General features: G+C 35.6%; 2 protein-coding genes across 5 annotated transcripts in view; one reads left to right on the top strand and one right to left on the bottom strand.

Annotated features, from left to right (window-relative positions):
- Window positions 1-3,705, top strand: part of Myo81f (Myosin 81F) — a 31,512-nt gene extending 27,807 nt beyond the window's left edge. For all 4 annotated transcript variants that reach the window (XM_070316219.1, XM_070316218.1, XM_070316220.1 and 1 more), the window contains one exon: window positions 57-3,705. In XM_070316219.1, coding sequence (XP_070172320.1) covers window positions 57-290 — 234 coding nt within the window. In that variant the 3' untranslated portion in view covers window positions 291-3,705. The remainder of the gene's footprint in view (window positions 1-56) is intronic.
- A 739-nt stretch (window positions 3,706-4,444) lies between these two features.
- Window positions 4,445-19,763, bottom strand: Pkc98e (Protein kinase C). Its single transcript, XM_070316222.1, has 10 exons — window positions 18,364-19,763; window positions 17,810-17,870; window positions 17,510-17,744; window positions 16,668-16,699; window positions 15,882-15,952; window positions 15,315-15,477; window positions 14,666-15,217; window positions 13,975-14,570; window positions 13,745-13,893; window positions 4,445-13,658 (listed from the first exon to the last, which is right to left on the bottom strand). Exons 1-10 carry the CDS (start codon window positions 18,691-18,693, stop codon window positions 13,643-13,645), a joined length of 2,205 nt encoding a protein of 734 aa, XP_070172323.1. The 5' UTR covers window positions 18,694-19,763; the 3' UTR covers window positions 4,445-13,642.
- Between the last annotated feature and the right edge of the window lie 1,165 nt (window positions 19,764-20,928).

Genomic DNA, 20,928 nt, shown 5'->3' with positions numbered 1-20,928 from the left:
ATTTTTATCTTTGTATATACATATTTAATTGCCATTTAATTTCGATCGTTCTCCAGGCTCATCAGATAGCGAATCTGATACGCGAATACATGGAGGTGCTTCAATCGCCACCGGAAATACCGAGACGAGACTCGACGATGACCGCTCAACAATTTGCCGCTCAACAGCAACAACAACAGCATCAGCAACCGCCCTCAACACTGCCGTCATCTACGACCGGCGGACGAAAGTCCCGACCCGCTTCGATGTTACATAGAGGTGCTCCGGTAATACAATCGCAAGCTAGTTAGAATGGTTAGATAAATCTCTTGCGGGAGTTATATATTATAAGGACAGAGTTTCCCTTCAACCTGGTACCTAAATCGAATCTTCGTCGTCGGGTGCGCCGCACGTTCCATAATTATAAAGTGCCATAAACTCGAGATACGCACACAACGGTATTATCTATTTTATCAAAGAATACGTATAATTCTAATATACATACACACACACACACACACACACACACATATATATATATATATATATATATATATATATATATATATATACATATATACATATTATATTGTGTAATTTTAATCCCCGTACACACTGCTCCGTCTTGTTCACTGCGATAAAGCGTTCCCTGTATGCGTAACTATATCTTAACAATATTCTTCGAGAGATTAAAACACGTAGAATGACGTTTAGTATCAGGTTGTGGCGAAAAGAGAACGGTTTGCATTTAAACGTCGTCACGTGCGTCTAATGTTAAATGCAGTTATCCGATCTCTTCGCATATCAGATTTAGACAAGGTCTAACGTCTGAGAAACGTATCGTAAGGATATCAGAAAGGCATATGATTTTTCGAACGACTTTTCGTTTTGGAAAACTACATTTAGCGCTAGATGCTATGACGTTAGATAGAAATATTGATCCGGCGCTTTAAATTGATCATACTTTTCTCGATCGGGCCTATCGAGAAGCGACGATGTATCGTCGTGAGAGCAACAACACTCTAGCCTTAGGGATACTTATTTCTTCCACTATTTATTAGATTAGCTTAGAATCTCGCAGAGATTCGTCAAAGATTATAGATTTAGTCTCCGCGTATATAATCGATTTATAGCGAGATGAGTGATAAACAACTGCCATTAGGAGAGTTATCGACCGTGAGGAAAGTTGCCGAGGATTTTTCTATTTCTATTATGACCGTTATCATTGTTGCCTTTTTTATCTGAGTGACCGCCGCCACGTTTTTGATAACGATTTCTGCAACACGAAATGTAACGCGAGAATTTTCAATATATGTATGGCGATACGTTTATTTTGATACATCGTTAATTCCGATCAGCAGTCAATAATTATTCCACATTATAATATCGTGAAGAGAAAGAACGAACGAACGATTAAAAAAATTGCACAAGAACTTATATAAAACGACCAAAAAACGTAATCTCCCAAATATAAGTGTAACATTTGACTGAATATTGCCTGCTGTATCGATGCTAATTGCCATAGTTGTATTTCAAACACCATAATACAGTGTAGCGGCCAGAATCTTATAATATTTATTGATATTATAAATTTTTGCGATATAAGAGGGGGTCTATATAGATTATTTAACAAAAATATATAATTCATGTGCGTTTTGAAAAATCGGATAACGTATCCCAGCTCTTTATAATCACCGTTATATTTCCTGAAATAGTAGTGTAATCGCCGGTAAAATAATTGCCTTTTTGAATCAATTTATTAAAATTTATATATCTAACATATTTAATAGTACCAATTTACGAAAATTATGCAGCTGAAACAATTACGCTGTATATCGTTAACAAATTACAACGCGTGATTTTCTTCAAATAATATGAGATCCGTATTTGTAAACTGTACGAAATGGGAATCCATATTCGAACAAGTATTTCTCGTTCGATAAAACGAACTAAAGCATTTAAAATGTAATCGAATATTACTGCAAATGTACACGATATGCAAACGAAAGTTTGCATGCGCGACAAATGTAAAAACCAGTCGATTAATACGTTTACGTTCTCTAGACAATCTTCCTGATATCGTCGCTTTCCTCGTATAAAATTAATCGCTAAATTTAGAAAAAAAGAATAAAAAAAGAGGAAAAAGGAAAAGAGGATAAGGAATATCGTGTACCCATTATGTATATCCTCGCGATTGACACGATCGCATTCGTTCAAGAAACATACCACGAAATTGCGTCCAATTAAGATTTTAGTTTTTTATTTTTTATTGGAAACGAAATTTGTTCGCGTATGTATGTATAAAGCATATATAAGACATAAACCGATAATAAAAGTTCCGCGCGAACATCTCCAATGTTTAATAATTTTATCGGAAAATTTCTTGTCGGAACGCAACAATCATTGCGATATAATAAAAGTCTGTAATCTCTCCAACTTTACATGAAATCGTAGCTGCGATAAAATTCTTCGCGAAAAAATATGTACTGTCTTTACATTTAAAAACGAATATGTTTCAAGAAAAAGTGCGAATTAACTGAGAAAAAAAGGAAAGAGTGAACAATGTTTCCGATTTAATATCTATATTATTTCAGATTAGTTAGAAGTTTTTTTTTAAATTTATTGTTATCAAGTAACGATTTTATATAATTGATTTTAAAGTATATATAAATTCACTTATATAGCTAAAGAGTTTTGAAAAGAAACCGTCGAGTTTTACTCGGTTGTGGGATATTCTCAGGAACGGTGATTTAAAAGATTTTTTATATACAGTAGCATGGTCTCGTTTAGAACGCGAGAAAGACGATGATTTCGTTCTAATTTTTGCTTGAAAGTTTGGCGGAACCTCGACGTGTGCAGAGATAGACTGTGATCTGCTTTGGGAGTCTTTAGTCTTCGAGAGCCATTTAATCGAGTGAGATTACGTTTCATATTATTATATGCTATGTACGAGATGATGCGCGAACGACATATGACGCTTGCGTATGTATGGATGCGCCGAGAGAGAATGCGATAATTTAAGAGACACTTAAGAAATGTTTGGAATGGTTCAAAACTTTACTCTTTGGATATCATAAAAGTTTTCACGGCATCTCCAAAAACTTTAATTCGAGGAAGGAATTCAAATTTCGGAGGAAGAAGTCGTTTGATTTTTCGAGCATCTTTAAAACGTCTTTGAAACTCTTATATCATCTGAATAGTTGAGTTCTAAAAAACATTTCAAACTTTCTTTAGAGGCATTTAAAATTTTTTACATTTGCGTTTTGTGTGTGCGACAGCAAATTCAAGTGATTGTGATTAATTACTATAAGAATACGCGCGCGCGCGCGCGTATGTGCATGCATGTTATTCAAGTGATGGCACCAGTCATACACGTAGCTTTTAAACGAAGCATAAGTTATTGGTTGACACATGTTATTGAATTATATATATAAAAACGAAAGAGAGATCCTGTGTATATAAATATATAACTATAATATATATATATATATATATATATATATATATATAAATAAGGATACGAGGTCGCGAGTGCGCGCACGAGCGTTTTAGGAACGGCCGCACGACAATGAATGGAAGGAAAATCAGCGCGTCGTTGCTACATATGCAAGAGAGATTCGCGCCTATACGTATTATATAGAAAATATACATACATATTATATATGGATAAATAAATAAATAAATATATATGCAATTCGAGTGTGAAAATGTTTTAACACATCAAAAAGTTGCACCAGTTTTTGAGGTACTTGCAACGTGTATATGTGCATCATGTTTCTATATATTTACTTTGTCTTATCTCAAATTAAAGTATCAAAATATAATATAAATGTAAGAGAAGTGGCACTAACCGAAATTCTATAAAAATAGTAACACACACAAATTCCGCATCCTACAACTTTGAGTTTCAATAATGCGAAAATTTAAATTTAATTAGTTTACTCGCACTTTATTTTGCATTTATATTAATGCACAAAGTTAACAAACAATATCGCGCGCGTGGATGTTTAACAATGAGAATTATAAACAAGAGCATATAATTATCTATATCTTCTTTTTATTTGTGACTTTTTAGACAATAATCAGACAAATAACAGTGTTCGCTCCCTTTGGCGATTGCCCGTGTAATTGCTTGTGCGACACGAGCCAGTTTAACACTCTGGTGCCAGTATATTTTATATCTCTTTATTACAACATATATATTATATATATGTATCTCTTGCATTCGTTTAATCCTACACAGCTTTGTGGCAACAGCACCGAGAAAGGAAGCTAAATTAAGACAGCAAAGACAGAGGCAATCATTTGTGCACGCGTAAGTTACTTGCATTAAATAATCGCTACAATAATAATAACAATAATTAATATAATTAAAAAAATAATAACAATAACGCTGGGGCAATTACAATAGTTGACGAATATAATAAAATGGTTATAATAATGGTAATAATTAATTATGGTGATAAATAATCACATCTATTTGTATGACGACAATCGTCAAGGTGGACGCGAATTTTGCATTTCACTCGTTTGTTTCCTTTGTCTCCTTCGATTGTCTCGACTCAACCTTTTTTTGCTCTCTTCTCCTGATTTTACCGTATAAATATCACGGTTTTTCACGATTTGATCGTTTTATTTCTCGATTTTCCACATTTTCCCAGTTTCTCGAACGCATTCTACTCATTTTGTATGCAAAATCATTACGCCGGAATAAAATGATTTTTCTAAGTAGAATGCGATAATGTCGATTTGTGTAGCGTGAATATTATATAAATATATAATATTATAATTTATATATATATATAAAATATATACATATATATAATTATAATTATAATATTAATATGCATATTTATATAATATATTAATTATATTTTTGATATATTAGTCAAAGATTGTTGCCATCGCGTCTGCGGATTTAAGTATCTGTTGAATCGCCGTAAAATTTCTGCAGAAGAGTGTATCCCATATGCGTTAACGAGGACATGTTTCACATTCGCTGCTATCTCGTTTTTATTTTTTGGCACTTGCAATTAAGTCGCTGAAATACTTTAGGGATACGTAGAGAGAAAGACGGCGTGTCCGCTAAAAATGAGCATATTTTGTCGCTCCGGAAATAATCCGCAGGAAAAATGCCTCTCGCAGAAAAAACACAGGTATCTCGTGCACCGGGTGGTTTCTAACATACTATAGCTTGTGTGATTATCTCTATATAAGAAAACATCGAAAGCGTTAATATACACGTGTGACTCAATCCTTCTAAGCATCTTGAATTTCTTCTTTCTTCTTTTTTCTTTTCGAGAAATGATCATTTGCCGCGTCACAAAATCGACGATCGTTCGTTCACCATCGTATAAGTTACGATACTAGAGTTTTACCAAGTACATTTGCGAAATAATACAACATAACATCGCAGAAAATCATTTTACAACGACAACTGGATCGAGTAAAGACATAGATCACCAGTCCGTGACACGCTACGTAAATCAAATACATACATATATATATATATATATATATATATATATATATATATATATATATACATATGCAACAAAGTATACATCATACATATCATTTAGCTATATGATATGATAACCGGATATTCCCTCCGATGTATATAAAAAAAATTAAGATATCAAGATGCGAGATCATAATGAAATAGCGTATCGTAGTTGTTTCTAAAACACAGATCCGGAAAAAATATATGGAGGGAACACATCGGCCTTCAGAGCACCAGATAATAACACTTGATAATCTAATATATTGATATTTACTACGGTTAACGAGATATAAATAGAAGAAATCGATAATATTCATTCATTGTAACATTCGCTAATCGTAACATCTCTAACAGCGCGGGTGCAGAACGGGCTTCATTTTTTGGCAACCAACTTGCACACAAGTCTAAAGATTCGCATTGTAACTTTTCATAAAACTATAAAAGGATTACAAAGTTTTTCGCTCAACGAGAGAAAGTTTCTCGTTGATGAAATATTGTTTATAAATTATACTAATTAATTAATTAAGAGAACGCTGACAAAGTTTCCGAGAGCCGGTTTTACACGCGCGCGTTTCTCTCTCTATCACAATGATACTTATAAATATGTCTATATAAATTATACTTTTTTCAGACTTCTCTCGATTCGGCCACTCTTTGTGCACATCATGTCTACACTCACATTCGCACCCACATAGATTTATATACCGGTATCTATTGCGACGAGATAGGCTTGAGTATAATTCATATGAAGTGTAGAATCAGCATATATTATTGATAACGCAGTGAACGTCGGGGAAAGAAAAAGAAATCTTCACGAAGATGATGACGATCGCGCAAAGAGATTTTGGATGATTTTTTTTTTTTTTTTTTTTCTCTCCCGACGATTAGTTATGCGTATTTGCTACCTGTATGCGTGATTCGTTCAGGATTAGAGGCCCTGCACTGTCGCGCGAGCGATGCACTCCCAAATATAACACTGTACAAAAAACTAACAAACGCTATTAGAAATTACGCAAAATAGATTACGCGCGAGTCCTCGGGCGAAATAACACGAGACGATATTTTTATTATCGAATATATAAGCATCGTGTGTTATGCGTATAAAAAAATACATGTTTACGTTTCGTATGCGATCGCTGAATGTGTGTGATGTTTCCGCTGGTTTTCCGGCGGATATAAGTGTGGCGCAAATAGAGTGCGGATTAAGTCTCTCTACAACGAATATAATAAATATATAATATAATATTTAATATAACATTCACAACATAATTTTATATGTATATATCCGGAACTAATAATTTAGGAGAAGGAGGAGACATATTCCTAAAACAAAGCGATTCTCAATCTTTCATTTTAGGTAATATACACGAGTTTTCCTACATAAAGCCGTTTAACGACAAATAATACATATCTTATATATTTCGCTACATACAAAGTTAACGATCAGTTAGCGCAAATATATAATGCAGCGACCATCTCCAATTATTTTTTCAGAGTATTTCGGTCAATTTTACCCGTCAGGTTTCTATATTTCGATTATTGCGGACGGCTGTTTCCTTGATTTCTCTCTTTTTGTCTATTTTGTTATCGGAGGAAGTTGTACGTTCGATTCAACGTTAAACTATGCATTGATATAATCTGCGAGATATTCTAAGAAATTCGATTATCGCAAGGTACATTCAGTTAAGCTATTAAGATATTAAGTAATACATAGACACAAATAATCTAATCTTTTTATTTTTAATAATAAATGTAGTTTTAATTAAATGTAGATCGAAAACGCAAAATTATGTAAGTGCCAAAAAAACAATTTTCAGAATTAAGGAAAAAATCTATTAAAAAAACACACACACACGCACACACACACAAAGTTATTATAGTTACATAAAAATTGAAATAAAAACAATAATCAAAGTACACATTTGTAGATCATAAAAAAAAATTATAAAAAAACATCAAAAAGTGTAAAAGTATGAAAAATGAAACATTGACATTCGTACATTGAGTTTTGCATTTCCAGTTTACAAATATGTTCTACGATATCGTGTGTTAATGTGTATAGTGTGCATAGTGTAATGTACGTATAATTCAATTTTCTTATATCGAGCAACACAGATTCAAAATGAACGAAATGAATGCCATAAAAACTGCTAGTTCGTTCCTGTTTACGAATAAAAAAAAAAAAAAAGTTATTTATGATTATTCTACTCTCTAAACCCGGCAAGTGTTTTCTCAATTTCAGTTTTTACATTATTATAAAGTACACAGCTTCATCAAGCGTGATCGCGTTTAACGTTACCAAAGTGGAGTCCCGGTGCTGATTATTAAACGCAGACTCTTTCCCATTTCATTTTAGAATATTTTATCCAACATATCGTACACACAGGCATAAGACAATATACGAAATAACGCGCCGTTCTTCTTATTTCTCAGACCCAGGATAAAATCCAGGATATTCTCATTCGGTTTCAGCAACATTGGTCCCTTTTTTATCTTATCTTAATTCTTAATGTTTTCGCGTCCCGTCCTGATTCTCTCCGAAAGCAATGATACCAAGATCGTTGAACTGAAATTGAACTTAAGGATTTTAACACAGGTCTGAACAAATAAAAAGAACATTACGTACAATGCGCGTATAACATTATATATATATATATATATGTGTGTGTGTGTGTGTTATATATGTATATATATACACATACAGATACTCCTTATAAATTATATGTCTCCTAGAAAGGAAAAAGGTACCATCATTGATAGTCACAAGACCCTACTCACTTAATTATTCTATATTGCAACAATGTTAATTCTCTCTTATCATTATTTTTTCTTACATTATAATTTTGTATATTATTTTTTGTTAATGTGCTATATATATGCATATATATGTATATATGTGTATGTATGTATATATGTATGTATGTGTGTGTGTGTGTGTATGTACATACATACATACACACACATATACATATATACATACGTACATCAACTTAAAGATTAACATCAAATCCACGCATTTGCGCCTCCTTTTTTAATTCTTTGTTTCAAAGATATATATCTTTTTCTTTTTCAAGCACGCTCAGTCTCTCCAAGAAATGTAATACAAGTTCTCTATTCTCTAAATAGAATATAACGCAGATGGATGCAAGCAAATAATGCAGGAAAATAGTGATAACATGCATAACAACAGTTCTTTGTATGCATAAACGATTGACTAGCCGTTACAAAAGAATTTTATGACAAATACTAGATCGAGGAATCGATGCGGAGTAGTAGCGTCAAAATTATACATTGTCGATATATCTAGCAAAATAAATAATATACTTCAATGACGATAGGTCTCTCTCAAAAGTACAAATATTGCGTTAACTACTAAAAAAGAAAAAACTATAAAAGATTGAAGATTACAATAAAATGCACACAAATTCCATCAATCTTAACGACGAATTTATCGGTTCGTATAGAATACATTCCATTAATTAAACGAAGCCGGCTTACGAAAAGTACAAATAAAAATACGCCTCATCATGATGGGAGGAGTTACATAAAGAGTTTAACGAAGAGTTTGCCCTAATCGTAGCAAACATTACGATAAATCTCTGAATAAAAATTCACGCGCGCAACTTTGGGAAAATACTTTGTATAAGTTAAAACGCTTATAAATATTTTGTACACTGTCGAGAAAATTAATAAAAGAGCATGATACCGCGGAAGAGTAAAAATTAGTAAAACTTAAAAGATTTCAAATTGATATAAATCCGTTCTCTCGCGCTTCTCGATGACCGTCGAGAACGATAAGTTAGGATACCGTCTAACTTGAACTTTAGAAATCACTGCATCGCTCGTACGGACAATAATTCGATTTACCGAGATCTTGAGGGAACTTATGACAAGATTCACTAAGATCCGAAGGGAATTTTTGACGTTACGTCGATTTTGTCGAATCGATGTGCTGAGGACGGCAATTGTTCTTTCGTAGAGAAATCCGTTCAACGATCATCGAGATTACATGTGATACGCGAGCCCATAAATTGCGATAATAAATTAGTACTGAGATGTGCGGACGCGGCGCGCCAAAGACATCCGATTTGCAGCTGATATATCCAAATTTAAGAAGAGGAAAGTATTAGTCTCCGCGCCCGAAAGATATTTGTTTTACCGGTTTTTAATACACATACACATCGTAATCCTAGATACTAGTAACAATACATAGGTACACGGTATAGCTGTAATTTTCTTTCGAAATAATGTACGAGACCGTCTTTATTATATGTTTTTTTTCTCTTTTTAAAGCGTAGGCCGGACTAACCCGTCTCTTTCTCTCTCTCTCTCTCTCTCTTCCTTTCTCTGGAATTTGATTCATCCTCCGTCAACTTGAATCTTCAAAAAAAGCCGACTTATATTCCGTAAATCTCCGTTTTGACTAGATTTATAGTAAATGCACATACACCACAACAAAGCTTCGAGCGCTATCTCTCGAGTCCTCAATTACCAATAGCATTTTCTAATTAGCATAGATGGATGATTTTCGAAGCGAGAGTTTTTAATCGACAATTGTTCCGATAACGCTCTCTCCACATTCGTGACATCTTCGAACATTATTAGAGATCGACGATCATTGATCGTCTTGCGCCTTCATCAGGTACCTTTACATCGAGACGGTTTTCTATCGCGTCGACGAGTCGAATAAAATAGATAAATAGATAAATCACGGAATAAGAAAAGAAAAACGCCGACAGACATAAGCGGACGAGTAACGCTAATTCATAATTTCCGATTACATTATCGATCACGGGGATGACGACGTAGCGCGCTCCTGTAAATCAACATATACGCGGAGATGTACACGGAAAATAAAAGTATCGACACGGTCTCGATCGGACGGTCAATACCCCTGTTACGCTTAGAACACTATAATTTGCTGGTCGATAATTATTGCTGTACAAGCGAAAGCTGTTGAAACGATTGGCCACAATGTTCGCACCGATGTGACCATTGTTGTTGTTGTTGTTGATGATGGATGATGATGATGATGATGATGATGATGATGATGATGATGATGATGATGATGATGATGATGATGATGATGATGACGCGCGAAAGCGACGAGCATTGTGTGTTTGCACCTTAAATATATATTATACATATGAGAGCTCTCCGTGTATGTACCGACAATGACGCGCGCGTGCATCTTACGTCTTATAAGATCTAAAAATCGTGCAACAAATGCTCGACATATGGCTGTGCCTGTCCCTTTTCCTGGACACCCCCGATTGCTCTTGAATAAGATGCACAAAAATCCCGCGCTTCGAGTCCTGCACAGGCTCGAAGCACGCGCTGGCATCTAAACAGGCTCGCGCGGTATCCAGGAAATAAGGACAGTCCTCCCATTCCATTTGTGTATATTTTCTTTTTTACTCGCGGATCTAAGATCTAGGAAGGACATAAAAATGTACGTTTACACAACAACGACGATATATGACGACACCGAGTCGGTGCGTGTCGTCGCCGACGAGCCGTGTTACCGCAAAGAGGAGGGCTACAAACCTGAAGCTGAAAGTTGTGCCCAAAGTAGCTCGTCGACGGAGGCACACGCCAAAAAGATTCCCGCTAATAACTCGCACGATTTTGACGCTGCTGTCGATTTTGCGCTCTCGCTTCACAATTACTATGTTTAAACATTAAAGTTTCTTTTTATTGTTTAAAACTTATCGTTATACTTCTATAATTCTATCTATGCATTGTTAGAATCATCAATGACAATTCTATCGCATTCGCGCCAAAAATTTAAAACCGTACAATTCGAAAAATGGAAGAGGGGGGAAGGCTTGACAACTTGCGGTTCGTTCTCTCGCGTATGTTGGAACGCGTGAGTTTTAAATCTTTGGCGCAAGCTAGATGATGCACACTTCGACATGCACACTAAAGTCTGAATATATCATGTTTCTTTCGCATGTTCACTTCTTTATGTCTTCGTCATCCCTGGCCGAAATTATGCCGACCCGGGAAGACGGAGATATTTACTGATACATAACTACAACGTCAAAGTGTCACGTGCTTAAAAGTCACTAACAAAAATATTACTGTTACTCACCCTTATATCTAAAGAGCTTTCAGCTTACTATTAGATTAAGTACACGAGTTCAAGCCTGTTCAAAGATACCTATCTAGAGACACATTTAAGGATCGCGAAAGGTGCATCAAAATCGCTAGATGGACTTGCTCGGTATTTTGGTAAATTTGATATTTTTCTCTATGTATAATTCATTCTTTTTTTTTGTTGCTAATCTGTGTGTTTTATACTCACGGCTACATATGTACTATATGCACCTCACGCGCCTTTTTAAAATTGTAAGAGACGCCGAGAATCGCAAGTGTGCAAATTTATATATATGCTCGCCGCGAGAGTTTGTTCCTTTCTTTTAGAGTGTTATGATCGCCTCCTCTCGCTCGTCTCCATGCCTTACTAAAATAAATTAGATTTACACACGCACACGCACACGCACATACATACATACATACATACATACATACATACATACATACATACATACATGCATGCATGCATGCATACATATATATATATATATATGTGTATACACATACACATGAATATAATCTATATTGTTATGTACTTTGATTGGAGATCACCAGTGGATTCTTTCAATCAGTGATGATCGTGTTCAACTTCTACTTAAGTATGAAATGAGAGGCACGCCCGCACGATTTAAATCGTATCCTGCTCGATCTATATCACGCGAGCGCGATTTTTTTTTACCTATATCCTATCGGAGAAGCGCTGCGAGATGCTCCTCTGTATGTGTGTGTATATGTGTATGTGTGCAAAGCTCGACGAAAACTTTCGACCTCGTTCGATTGGCGCTGGACAACAGCCAAACGAAACGAGAGCCGATTTTTCAATTCTTTCTACGCTGATCTATCCTAATGCACAAATTCTTATATACATAAACTCGTCATTTATAAATGTTGGAATTACTTAAAACTTAAGCCCAGCTTACGTTTAGTCTTCGTCATAGCATGAATCCGTCAACAATTCTACGTTTTTAAGAACTAAACTCGACTTATTTTTTAAGTAATATTTAGTTAAATTTAAATTTTTCCATGGACATTATTCACTTGTTCGTATTACAACATATTATTTTCTCGTAATAGAGATTTTCAACATATTATTTTCTCGTAATAGAGATTTTCAAACAATAAAATACGTTATAAGTGCCAAGCCGTTATATAAGTATAAATTCGATTTGTACATCTACTTAACATAATATTAAATATCGTCAGATCAAAACTTAATTGCGAGTTTATAATATATATATAAAAATTCAACTTCCTTCTATGCGCGCAATCCTCATCCACAAAATCATCCGATAAAATTCGTTAACAAGAAACGTTATATTACAAAAAAAATAAAATAAAATAAAATAAATAAAATAAAATAAAAACGAAAATAATTAGAAAAAAAAAAAACCATGCGTTAAAAAGCCAGTAAAGATCGGTATTTCTCCTGTCAAATTTGTTCAATCTCCTATCTTATAAATCTATATGAAATTAGAATCTCATCACGCGTTTCTAATAACATTAAATAATTTAGGTATATATCACTTTACAAAGTGAATCGGTTAATCGCCCAGCGATCGTCCATACCATTTTGTACGAGAGCCTACCTTTTATATCATTTGTACCGCGCCAGCAATTGCGTTTCCCAGCAATTTGTTTTCATACAGAACGTCGTAAAATTCTCTTGATTACTGTTTCTACTTCCGGTAACACCGACTCTCTAGTGCTCCTCGCAAAAATGATAGTAAAAAATTTGCAATTTCTGCCGATCTTGCACAATATGCTCTAATAAAATGCGCCTTTCTATCATTTGTGCTGAATCAATTCGTCGCGCTCCTGCAACAGCTAAAAAATATCTCCACACACCAAAACGCAAATTCTCAAGAAAATGAAACTCCGGTATTCTCTTGATGGCTTGGCTAACATTTCCGAATTTTTAGTATTTCGGATCACCACCAATATGCCTCAATTAGTCGAATACTTCCATCCTCGCAGTGAATAGATGTATCATCTCCATCAGACGTAATTGGCCAAAGGAGATCTCGAGCAGCTTCAAAATGTCGATTTTCAACTTTGCGTTGTTTAGCGCATTCGCCACCTTGTTAAGCGGGAAGTATTAGGACGATTAATTTTTCGGTTCCACATCCTTCACAGTGATTTATCATCTCTTATTGCGCTGCAAACCTGGCTGGATTAAAGTCCTTGTTGACCATGGAAAAACCACGAAATTCCTCTTGATTGATGTAGCTGACTTCCTCCGCGTCTTCCGGAGTTAACACGGGATCCTCCTTCGTGAATTCCGTATCAAAATTCATAGCGTCTTTCTCATTTTTCTGAAAATTTTGAAAGCATCACATAGAAACAATTGTCCCTTATCGTTCATTAAATATAGAAATAAAATGCATAAAACTCACAATTTTAGGTCTAATAGGTGGTTTCACTCTGCGTGTTTCAAGCGCTTCCCAATCCATGTGTTGGAAAAATGGATGGACCTTTATGGCATTTTCGCCGCCATTGGCTACGACACAACCTAATCGCTTGGCAGGATTTTTAGTCATAAAACCTTTCAAAATAGACACGGCTTCCTTGGAAATCCATATCGGATATAGTACATCGTCTCGTAAGATTGATTCGAAAAGTTCATCCTCGTTATCGGCTTCGAACGGTGGTTGTCCAGCCATCATCTCATACATCAAAACACCAAGAGCCCACCAATCGACGCTGGCACCATACTGCAATTCCTGCAGTATCTCGGGAGCTATATAATCCGGCGTGCCGCAAAATGTCGATGTGGTCGTTTGTCCTTCAATTATATTCTCTTTACACATTCCGAAGTCTGCCAGTTTACAATGTCCCTCCGAATCTAGAAGTATATTATCTAGTTTTAGATCGCGGTATATAACGTGATTTTTGTGCAGAAACTGAAGGGCAAGTGTCACTTCTGCCGCGTAGAAGCGTGCTCTCGCTTCGTCGAACTTTCGAGCCTTCTGAATGTGGAACATGAGATCACCTGAAACAGATCGAAAAACATAATAATATAATATTAAATACGAATAAAAAAATCATGTGTTTTATCATATATTTTATTAAAGAAATGTACGATACCTCCATTCACGTATTCCATAACAAAGAAGAGTCGATCAGTAGTTTGGAAGCAACTGTGGATGGCTGTCAAAAAAGGATGCTTTGCCGCTAGAGCCAAGATTCTTTTCTCCGTCATTGTACAATCTACATCATCGTCTTGAATAATGACATCTTTCCTCAAGATTTTTACGGCGTAAATCTCATCGGGATTAGTCTTTCGTTCTACTAGCATCACTTTACCAAAACTACCTTTACCAAGGACCTTGATAAAATTAAAATCGTGTATACCGAATTTTCTTGGTTCACTGCCGTTAACAGGCACTGCGTTTTCATTGGCATTAATTGATGTTTCCGCGCCTTTCGCTTGTAAATTGTCCGTCGCCGTTTCGTCCGTAACTGTGACCGTGGGTGTTGACGGACACGTGGATACTCTGTAATTGATTTTCGGAGTTTTGACTTGTTTGTCCGCGGAGATGTTCATCGTTTTCAGAATGTCGGCCATAGCTTTGGTATTAATACCGCAACTGTTTGGTACATTCTTCTGACATCGTTTATGAACGTTCATGTTACAAGCTATAACACAAAAAATGTAGTATAGTTTAAAATAAGCTTTTTTTTTCTATAAAAAAAGAATTTTTTTTTTAAATATCAATTATCGGTCGTTACTTACCTTCGCATTGTAAACCTTGCTTAAATAAACCATACAACAGGGATCCACAGTGGTCACAAAATGTAAATCTCTTGTAATTATGAACAACAAAGCGATGTGGCATATCTATACTGAAGCGCGGGCTTTCTGTATCTTGATTCGACTGTAATCCAGTTCCTTTACCCTAAGTGAATAATTCAAAGAAGAAAAAACAGAAATGACAAGCTAATAGAACAAAAGAAATAAATCGATAAAATTTAATACAATAAAATTAATTGTGGCTGCGTTCCAGAAGCATACTTTTAGCGCTATGAGCATGCTTTGTTCTTGTTCAACTTTCCGTAAATAACAAAGATGAACGACGCTTTCAGCGCGTAAGCGTGCTTTCGGAACGTAGCCTATATGTGTAACATAAAAAAGACCTTATACAATATATATGATATTTAGCTATTAAAATTATCAATAAGTAACTAATTGAAAAGCATAAACATAATGTACAATAGTCTCAATAATATCAATGCATAAAAAATTACTGATAATAGTTTTATCCTATGTCACCTTATTTAGAATATAATACTAAGAACCTACCTCATCTCTCATTCCTGGACATTTGGTTATCACCAATTTATGACATCTCTTGTGGACTACACAAGTGCATACTGAAACAGTATTACAACAAATATCTTCCTGTAAAAATATTCATCTCCAAAATGTAACGCTAAATACTGCATGTCTAAAGCTGGTTACATGCGTAATTAGACGCATCCAAAAATTATTTACAATAATATCATAAGCGTAGAAATAAAATCGTAATTTATTTAATATTATCTCCACATGAAATCGACAAAAGTTACAATATCAAAAATGGGTTATCAAACTCTAAAATGATAAATAATCAAGGAATTTTTATCAAAGGGCAACATGCAAGAAAGTAAAAAATTCTCCCATTTGGCCATAAATTCATATTGTATCAATAGTAAATAAAATAATCACAGAAAAAACCTTATATAGTCGTTACATTAAGAGTCAGTGTCAAAATTTTTATGTGGTTAATATTTAACAAATAAACTGAGAAAACTTTATTACGAAGCAAATTAATCCCACAGTGAGACCATAAGTATACATTCACAGTAAACCGAAAACACACAAAAGAGGCGACTGTAAGATGCTGTAGAGATTGTAAAAATAAAACATAAAAAAAATAAAAGCTGCACTAAAATCAATCGATTAAGAATTTCAATCGTCGTGATTTCTCCCATTGCAAAACTAAAAGCAAAACACACACTCCTAACTGCGCTACATTCATACATAAGTGTGCGGCACAAGCAGATACATAATTATAATCTGTTAATAACAGTGTATGTGTCTTCTCACCTTGACACTGATAGCCCTGCTTGCCCAAGCCCCTGAAATACAACAGACAAAACACGTCACATCGTATCCTTGTAATACCCCTTCTAAGACACATACGTTTTGCCTTCTTCAACTGTACTTAGTTATCATTTACGTTAGACTCCTAATAAAAAGGATTTATGCGATTGATGTAAAAAAGAATAATGTAATATCGAATTGTAGTTGGTATATATCTTCCCTAAATTTACTAATTAATTGCTGTTTATTACAAAATATTGCTAATTGAAATGCTCCAACACCTTGATACCTTTAGACGAATTTAGCAGATTATAGGGCATGTGTGCTTTTGTAAAACCCAAGCATGCAATCTGTCCAAAACGAAGAAATTTGTTTCAAAATATAATGTTTGGAATACACTCTGAATGTAGCAATACCAAGCTCTGTGTTTATTATGAATCTACATCTGTGTATGTGTTTATTGAGTTTTAAAATAATTATTTATGATAATTTAATCTTTTTGATATAAACCATCGTTAACTACATATAAATTAATAAATATAATGTCCTCTCTTGTTATTACTAAATTAAATTACAAAAGAAGACCAAATAAATATTAAACTGTGCAACCCAGTGTTTGTATAATAAATTAATATATTTCATATGCCGTACCAATCAAATGTTGACAAACGCTACAATATTTTTTGTAATTGTAACTGTGAATAAAATATACACCACTTTAAGCATGCTCCCATGTACCAAATATTTCGTAATAATACACACTCGGTTGTCGAAGATAGTATCGAGTACTTGCGCGTAAAATTTTAAGCAACGAGAAGCAATGATACACACTCAAGCATACATACCATATAAATTCACGGCAGTGCGAACAGAATGTCGGTTGCCTCAGAAAAGTAGCCATGAATTTGTGCCCATTCACTTGATGAATCCTACGTCGCATCGCACCCCTCCGACGATAAAAGCCCTGTCTCTCTTTAAATTCTCGACGCGGTTCTTTGCTGATAAGTGGGTTCATACTGCTGATGCTTCTACCACTGATACTGTCTCCGTCGCCTCCTGTGCCGCAACTCATTTGTCGATCTAAAATATTAAATCGAAATATATCAAATCGTATATATTTATCAAACATTTGAGATTTCTCTTACCCTGATCATTCCATTGCAAATCTATCTTCACTCTCAGTTTTCCCTGAGGTTCCAAGTCAACCTGTAATCAATATCATTAATAATATAAATATATGCAGAGACAATCTCTTTAACTGTATAATATTTTTATTTAAATATATGAAATTTTTCAATTTTGATAAAGAAAAATTAATTAATAGCGCCCGCTATATTAAAAGCTCTATACAAATGTATATTCAACGTATTAAATTTAAATATAATTACTTTCATTCAAACTATATAAAAGAAAATGCCTGGTAACATTATTTAAAAAGAAGGATAGAGATAAATAAGATAAATTATAAAGCGAAACAAATACATATACAAAATCAATTTTAAACGTTAAGCGTAAGTCTAATTTATCTCTATAGCGTTCAAAGTATATAGACTTTGATATTATTCGTTCAATTAGTCACAACAGCGATGGTAGAGAAAAAAGAAAAAATTGACTTACACTCCCAACACACAATGTATATTTATACATTCCACCTGATTTAAGTTTAGCGAAAGATCAAAGGAACGGATCTGCAACTAACCCAGAAGTCGGTGGTCTTGCCATTTCGGTTGACGAGTTCCTCGAACGGGATGCTGCAATTGGCAACGAAGTAATCCGGCGGCAGTGCCGCGTCGTGGAAGACTGTGAGACCCAGCATGACTGCGTCCTGCACTTCGTAGGTAAAGCACTCGTTCCACACCGGGTCGAAGGTCTTCGGTTTCGTGGTCGAGCGATCCAGATGATTCTCGTCGACGTCCAGCTGCACGTACGGATCGAGTATAGGTTCATCCTGCCAGAACTTGCGCTGTTTGTCGGTCGCGCGAAGTCCCACCGCCTCGCAGATCTCGATTTTGATCGTACCCGTAAACATCGTGATCCGTAGGGACGAATGACAGGACAGCAGAGGAGAGGAGAGGAGAGGAGAGGAGAGGAGAGAAAAATTGAGACGCGGTGCTCTGATCAACTGTCACGCTTCACGAGCCGATGACACTTTGGCGCGCGCCGCGAACAGGTTATCCGGAATCAAGCTCGCGGATGATATCCGAGGCTGTCAAAATACCGTTGAACCAAAGGGGGAATCTGGGATTCCGTTGTCGCGGGCGCACACCAAACGAGCACGAGATACGAGAGACTCGCTCGTCTCTCTCTCTCTCTCTTTCTTTCTCTCCCTTCGAGTGAAGAAATACGTCGTCTCGTTGCTATCCGTCTCGGCCGATCTCGCTCTATCTCGCTCCTCTCTTCGGAGCTCGTGCCTCTTTTACTCTCTTTCTCGCGCTTCACCTGTCCGCTGTCGCTTCTTCTTTCTCTCTCTCTCTCTTTCTTTCTTTCGCTCCCTCTATCTACTATCTTTCTCTCTCGTCGCTACTGCTGGTCGAGTTTCACCTCCTTCTTCTCCGCGCCGCCCTTTCCAGTACCTCCGCCACGAGCACGAGCACTGACGTGAACGCCGTGCAGTTATAAACACTCCGCCTGGCGCTTGACGTGCGCGCATAACAGGAACCAGCGTGCCGATTTCGATGCCGATCGCGGCACGATGACGGGATGACGGCGCGATGACGGCGATCTCGATGATACGACAACGACCGCGAGGCGCGAGTACGAGACCTGCCCTCGTCCCCTCGCTGTCCTCTTGACACCCATCAGGCTTTCCTCGCGCGTGATCTGTCTCGCTATCTTTCTCGCACCGAGTTTAACAAGACGACGCGTACGACTTTTCTCGGCGACGTGCACACAGCGGATCAGCGAGACGATCGAGATATATCCCCCTGGAACAGCGACACCAAGAAGCTAACAAATGTCAGGAACGAATAGATCCCTATATTGTCACTGTCTATCCCGCGCACCGTCCGACATCCGCCGTCCGACGTCCGACGTCCGACCCGAACGAATCCGTCCGAGAACCGCTCGATTGGTCGTTCGCACTTCGCGCAAACGACGACTCGGTCTGATCAACGTCGACCGCGTCTCGGGCGTTTCCGGACGTTCCCGATTCGCGCACGAGGTCTGTTCATCTTTCAACCGCACGCTTTCTCTCTCTCCCTCTCTCTCTCTCTCCCTCTGTAGCCTCTTGCAATTTTTTTCCTTTCTTCCTTTCTTCAAAAACGGAAAATTTATATCTTTGTTTTATTTTAAATGAGGCGAGAAAATGCAATTAAAACAAGTAGACCTATGATAAGTCTGTGAAAATTAAACTTAATTACATTTTATATATATATATATATATACTCACGCACTGCAATCTTATGAATTAGACATGTTATCAAGCTATATTTACAGCTAATGTTTGTCTCACGATAAATTAGAATATAATCGATGGTATTATTAAAAGTTTGACTCATGATTTGTAATAAAAGAATAATCGAAATATTAAAAACATATGAGACAATGGGTGCCATCAGGAGACATAACTATTGAGTAGCAATCGAACGTGATTGGTTCTTATTTCTAGAACCAACAAAACGATGTCGACGCTCAACGGTTGTATTTCCTGAACGCGCTTAATATAACAAACATTGGTCGTGTTCCGATATTCATTGCCAGTATTGAAAATCTATAATTTACGTCACATATACTATAGATTTTCAGTACTGCCAGTGAATATCGGAACGCGGCCATTATAAGCGTTATCAAATACAAAATACAAATTGATAAAAAAACACAAATATATATATATAATAATAATAATATAAAAAAACACAAATATATATATATATATAATAATAATAATATATATATAGCGAATTCATTTGGCCAATAAGATATTTGGTATATGTCACCATATTATTTGGCAAAATTTATATATTATTTTCGAAATTTTAAATAACAATAACAGATTTTCATCTTCTGTTTATACTCTTGCAAAAATAATTTACGCTTTATTTATTTTTAATATCGCTTATGATTCTCAAGAAGGAAATTTCCTCGGATCAATGCTTATGGAAGTATTTATTTCTTTATTTATAATTTTGTGACACTTTTTCTAATATATATTTAAAAGTTCGAAAAATGAGAAAAATTTTTATCGATGATTTTTTTTTTTTTTTTTTTTTTTTTTTTTTATATATATATATATAAGAAGGAGGAAAGCAGTATATTTTTCAATTTT

This window comes from Polyergus mexicanus, unplaced genomic scaffold (assembly GCF_030449975.1).
Source record: "Polyergus mexicanus isolate NDT 795.1 unplaced genomic scaffold, iyPolMexi1.0 SCAF_3, whole genome shotgun sequence".
NCBI classification, from domain to species: domain Eukaryota; kingdom Metazoa; phylum Arthropoda; class Insecta; order Hymenoptera; family Formicidae; genus Polyergus; species Polyergus mexicanus.
Note: the sequence above shows the minus strand (reverse complement) of the source record. Positions and strands in the feature narration are given on the sequence as shown.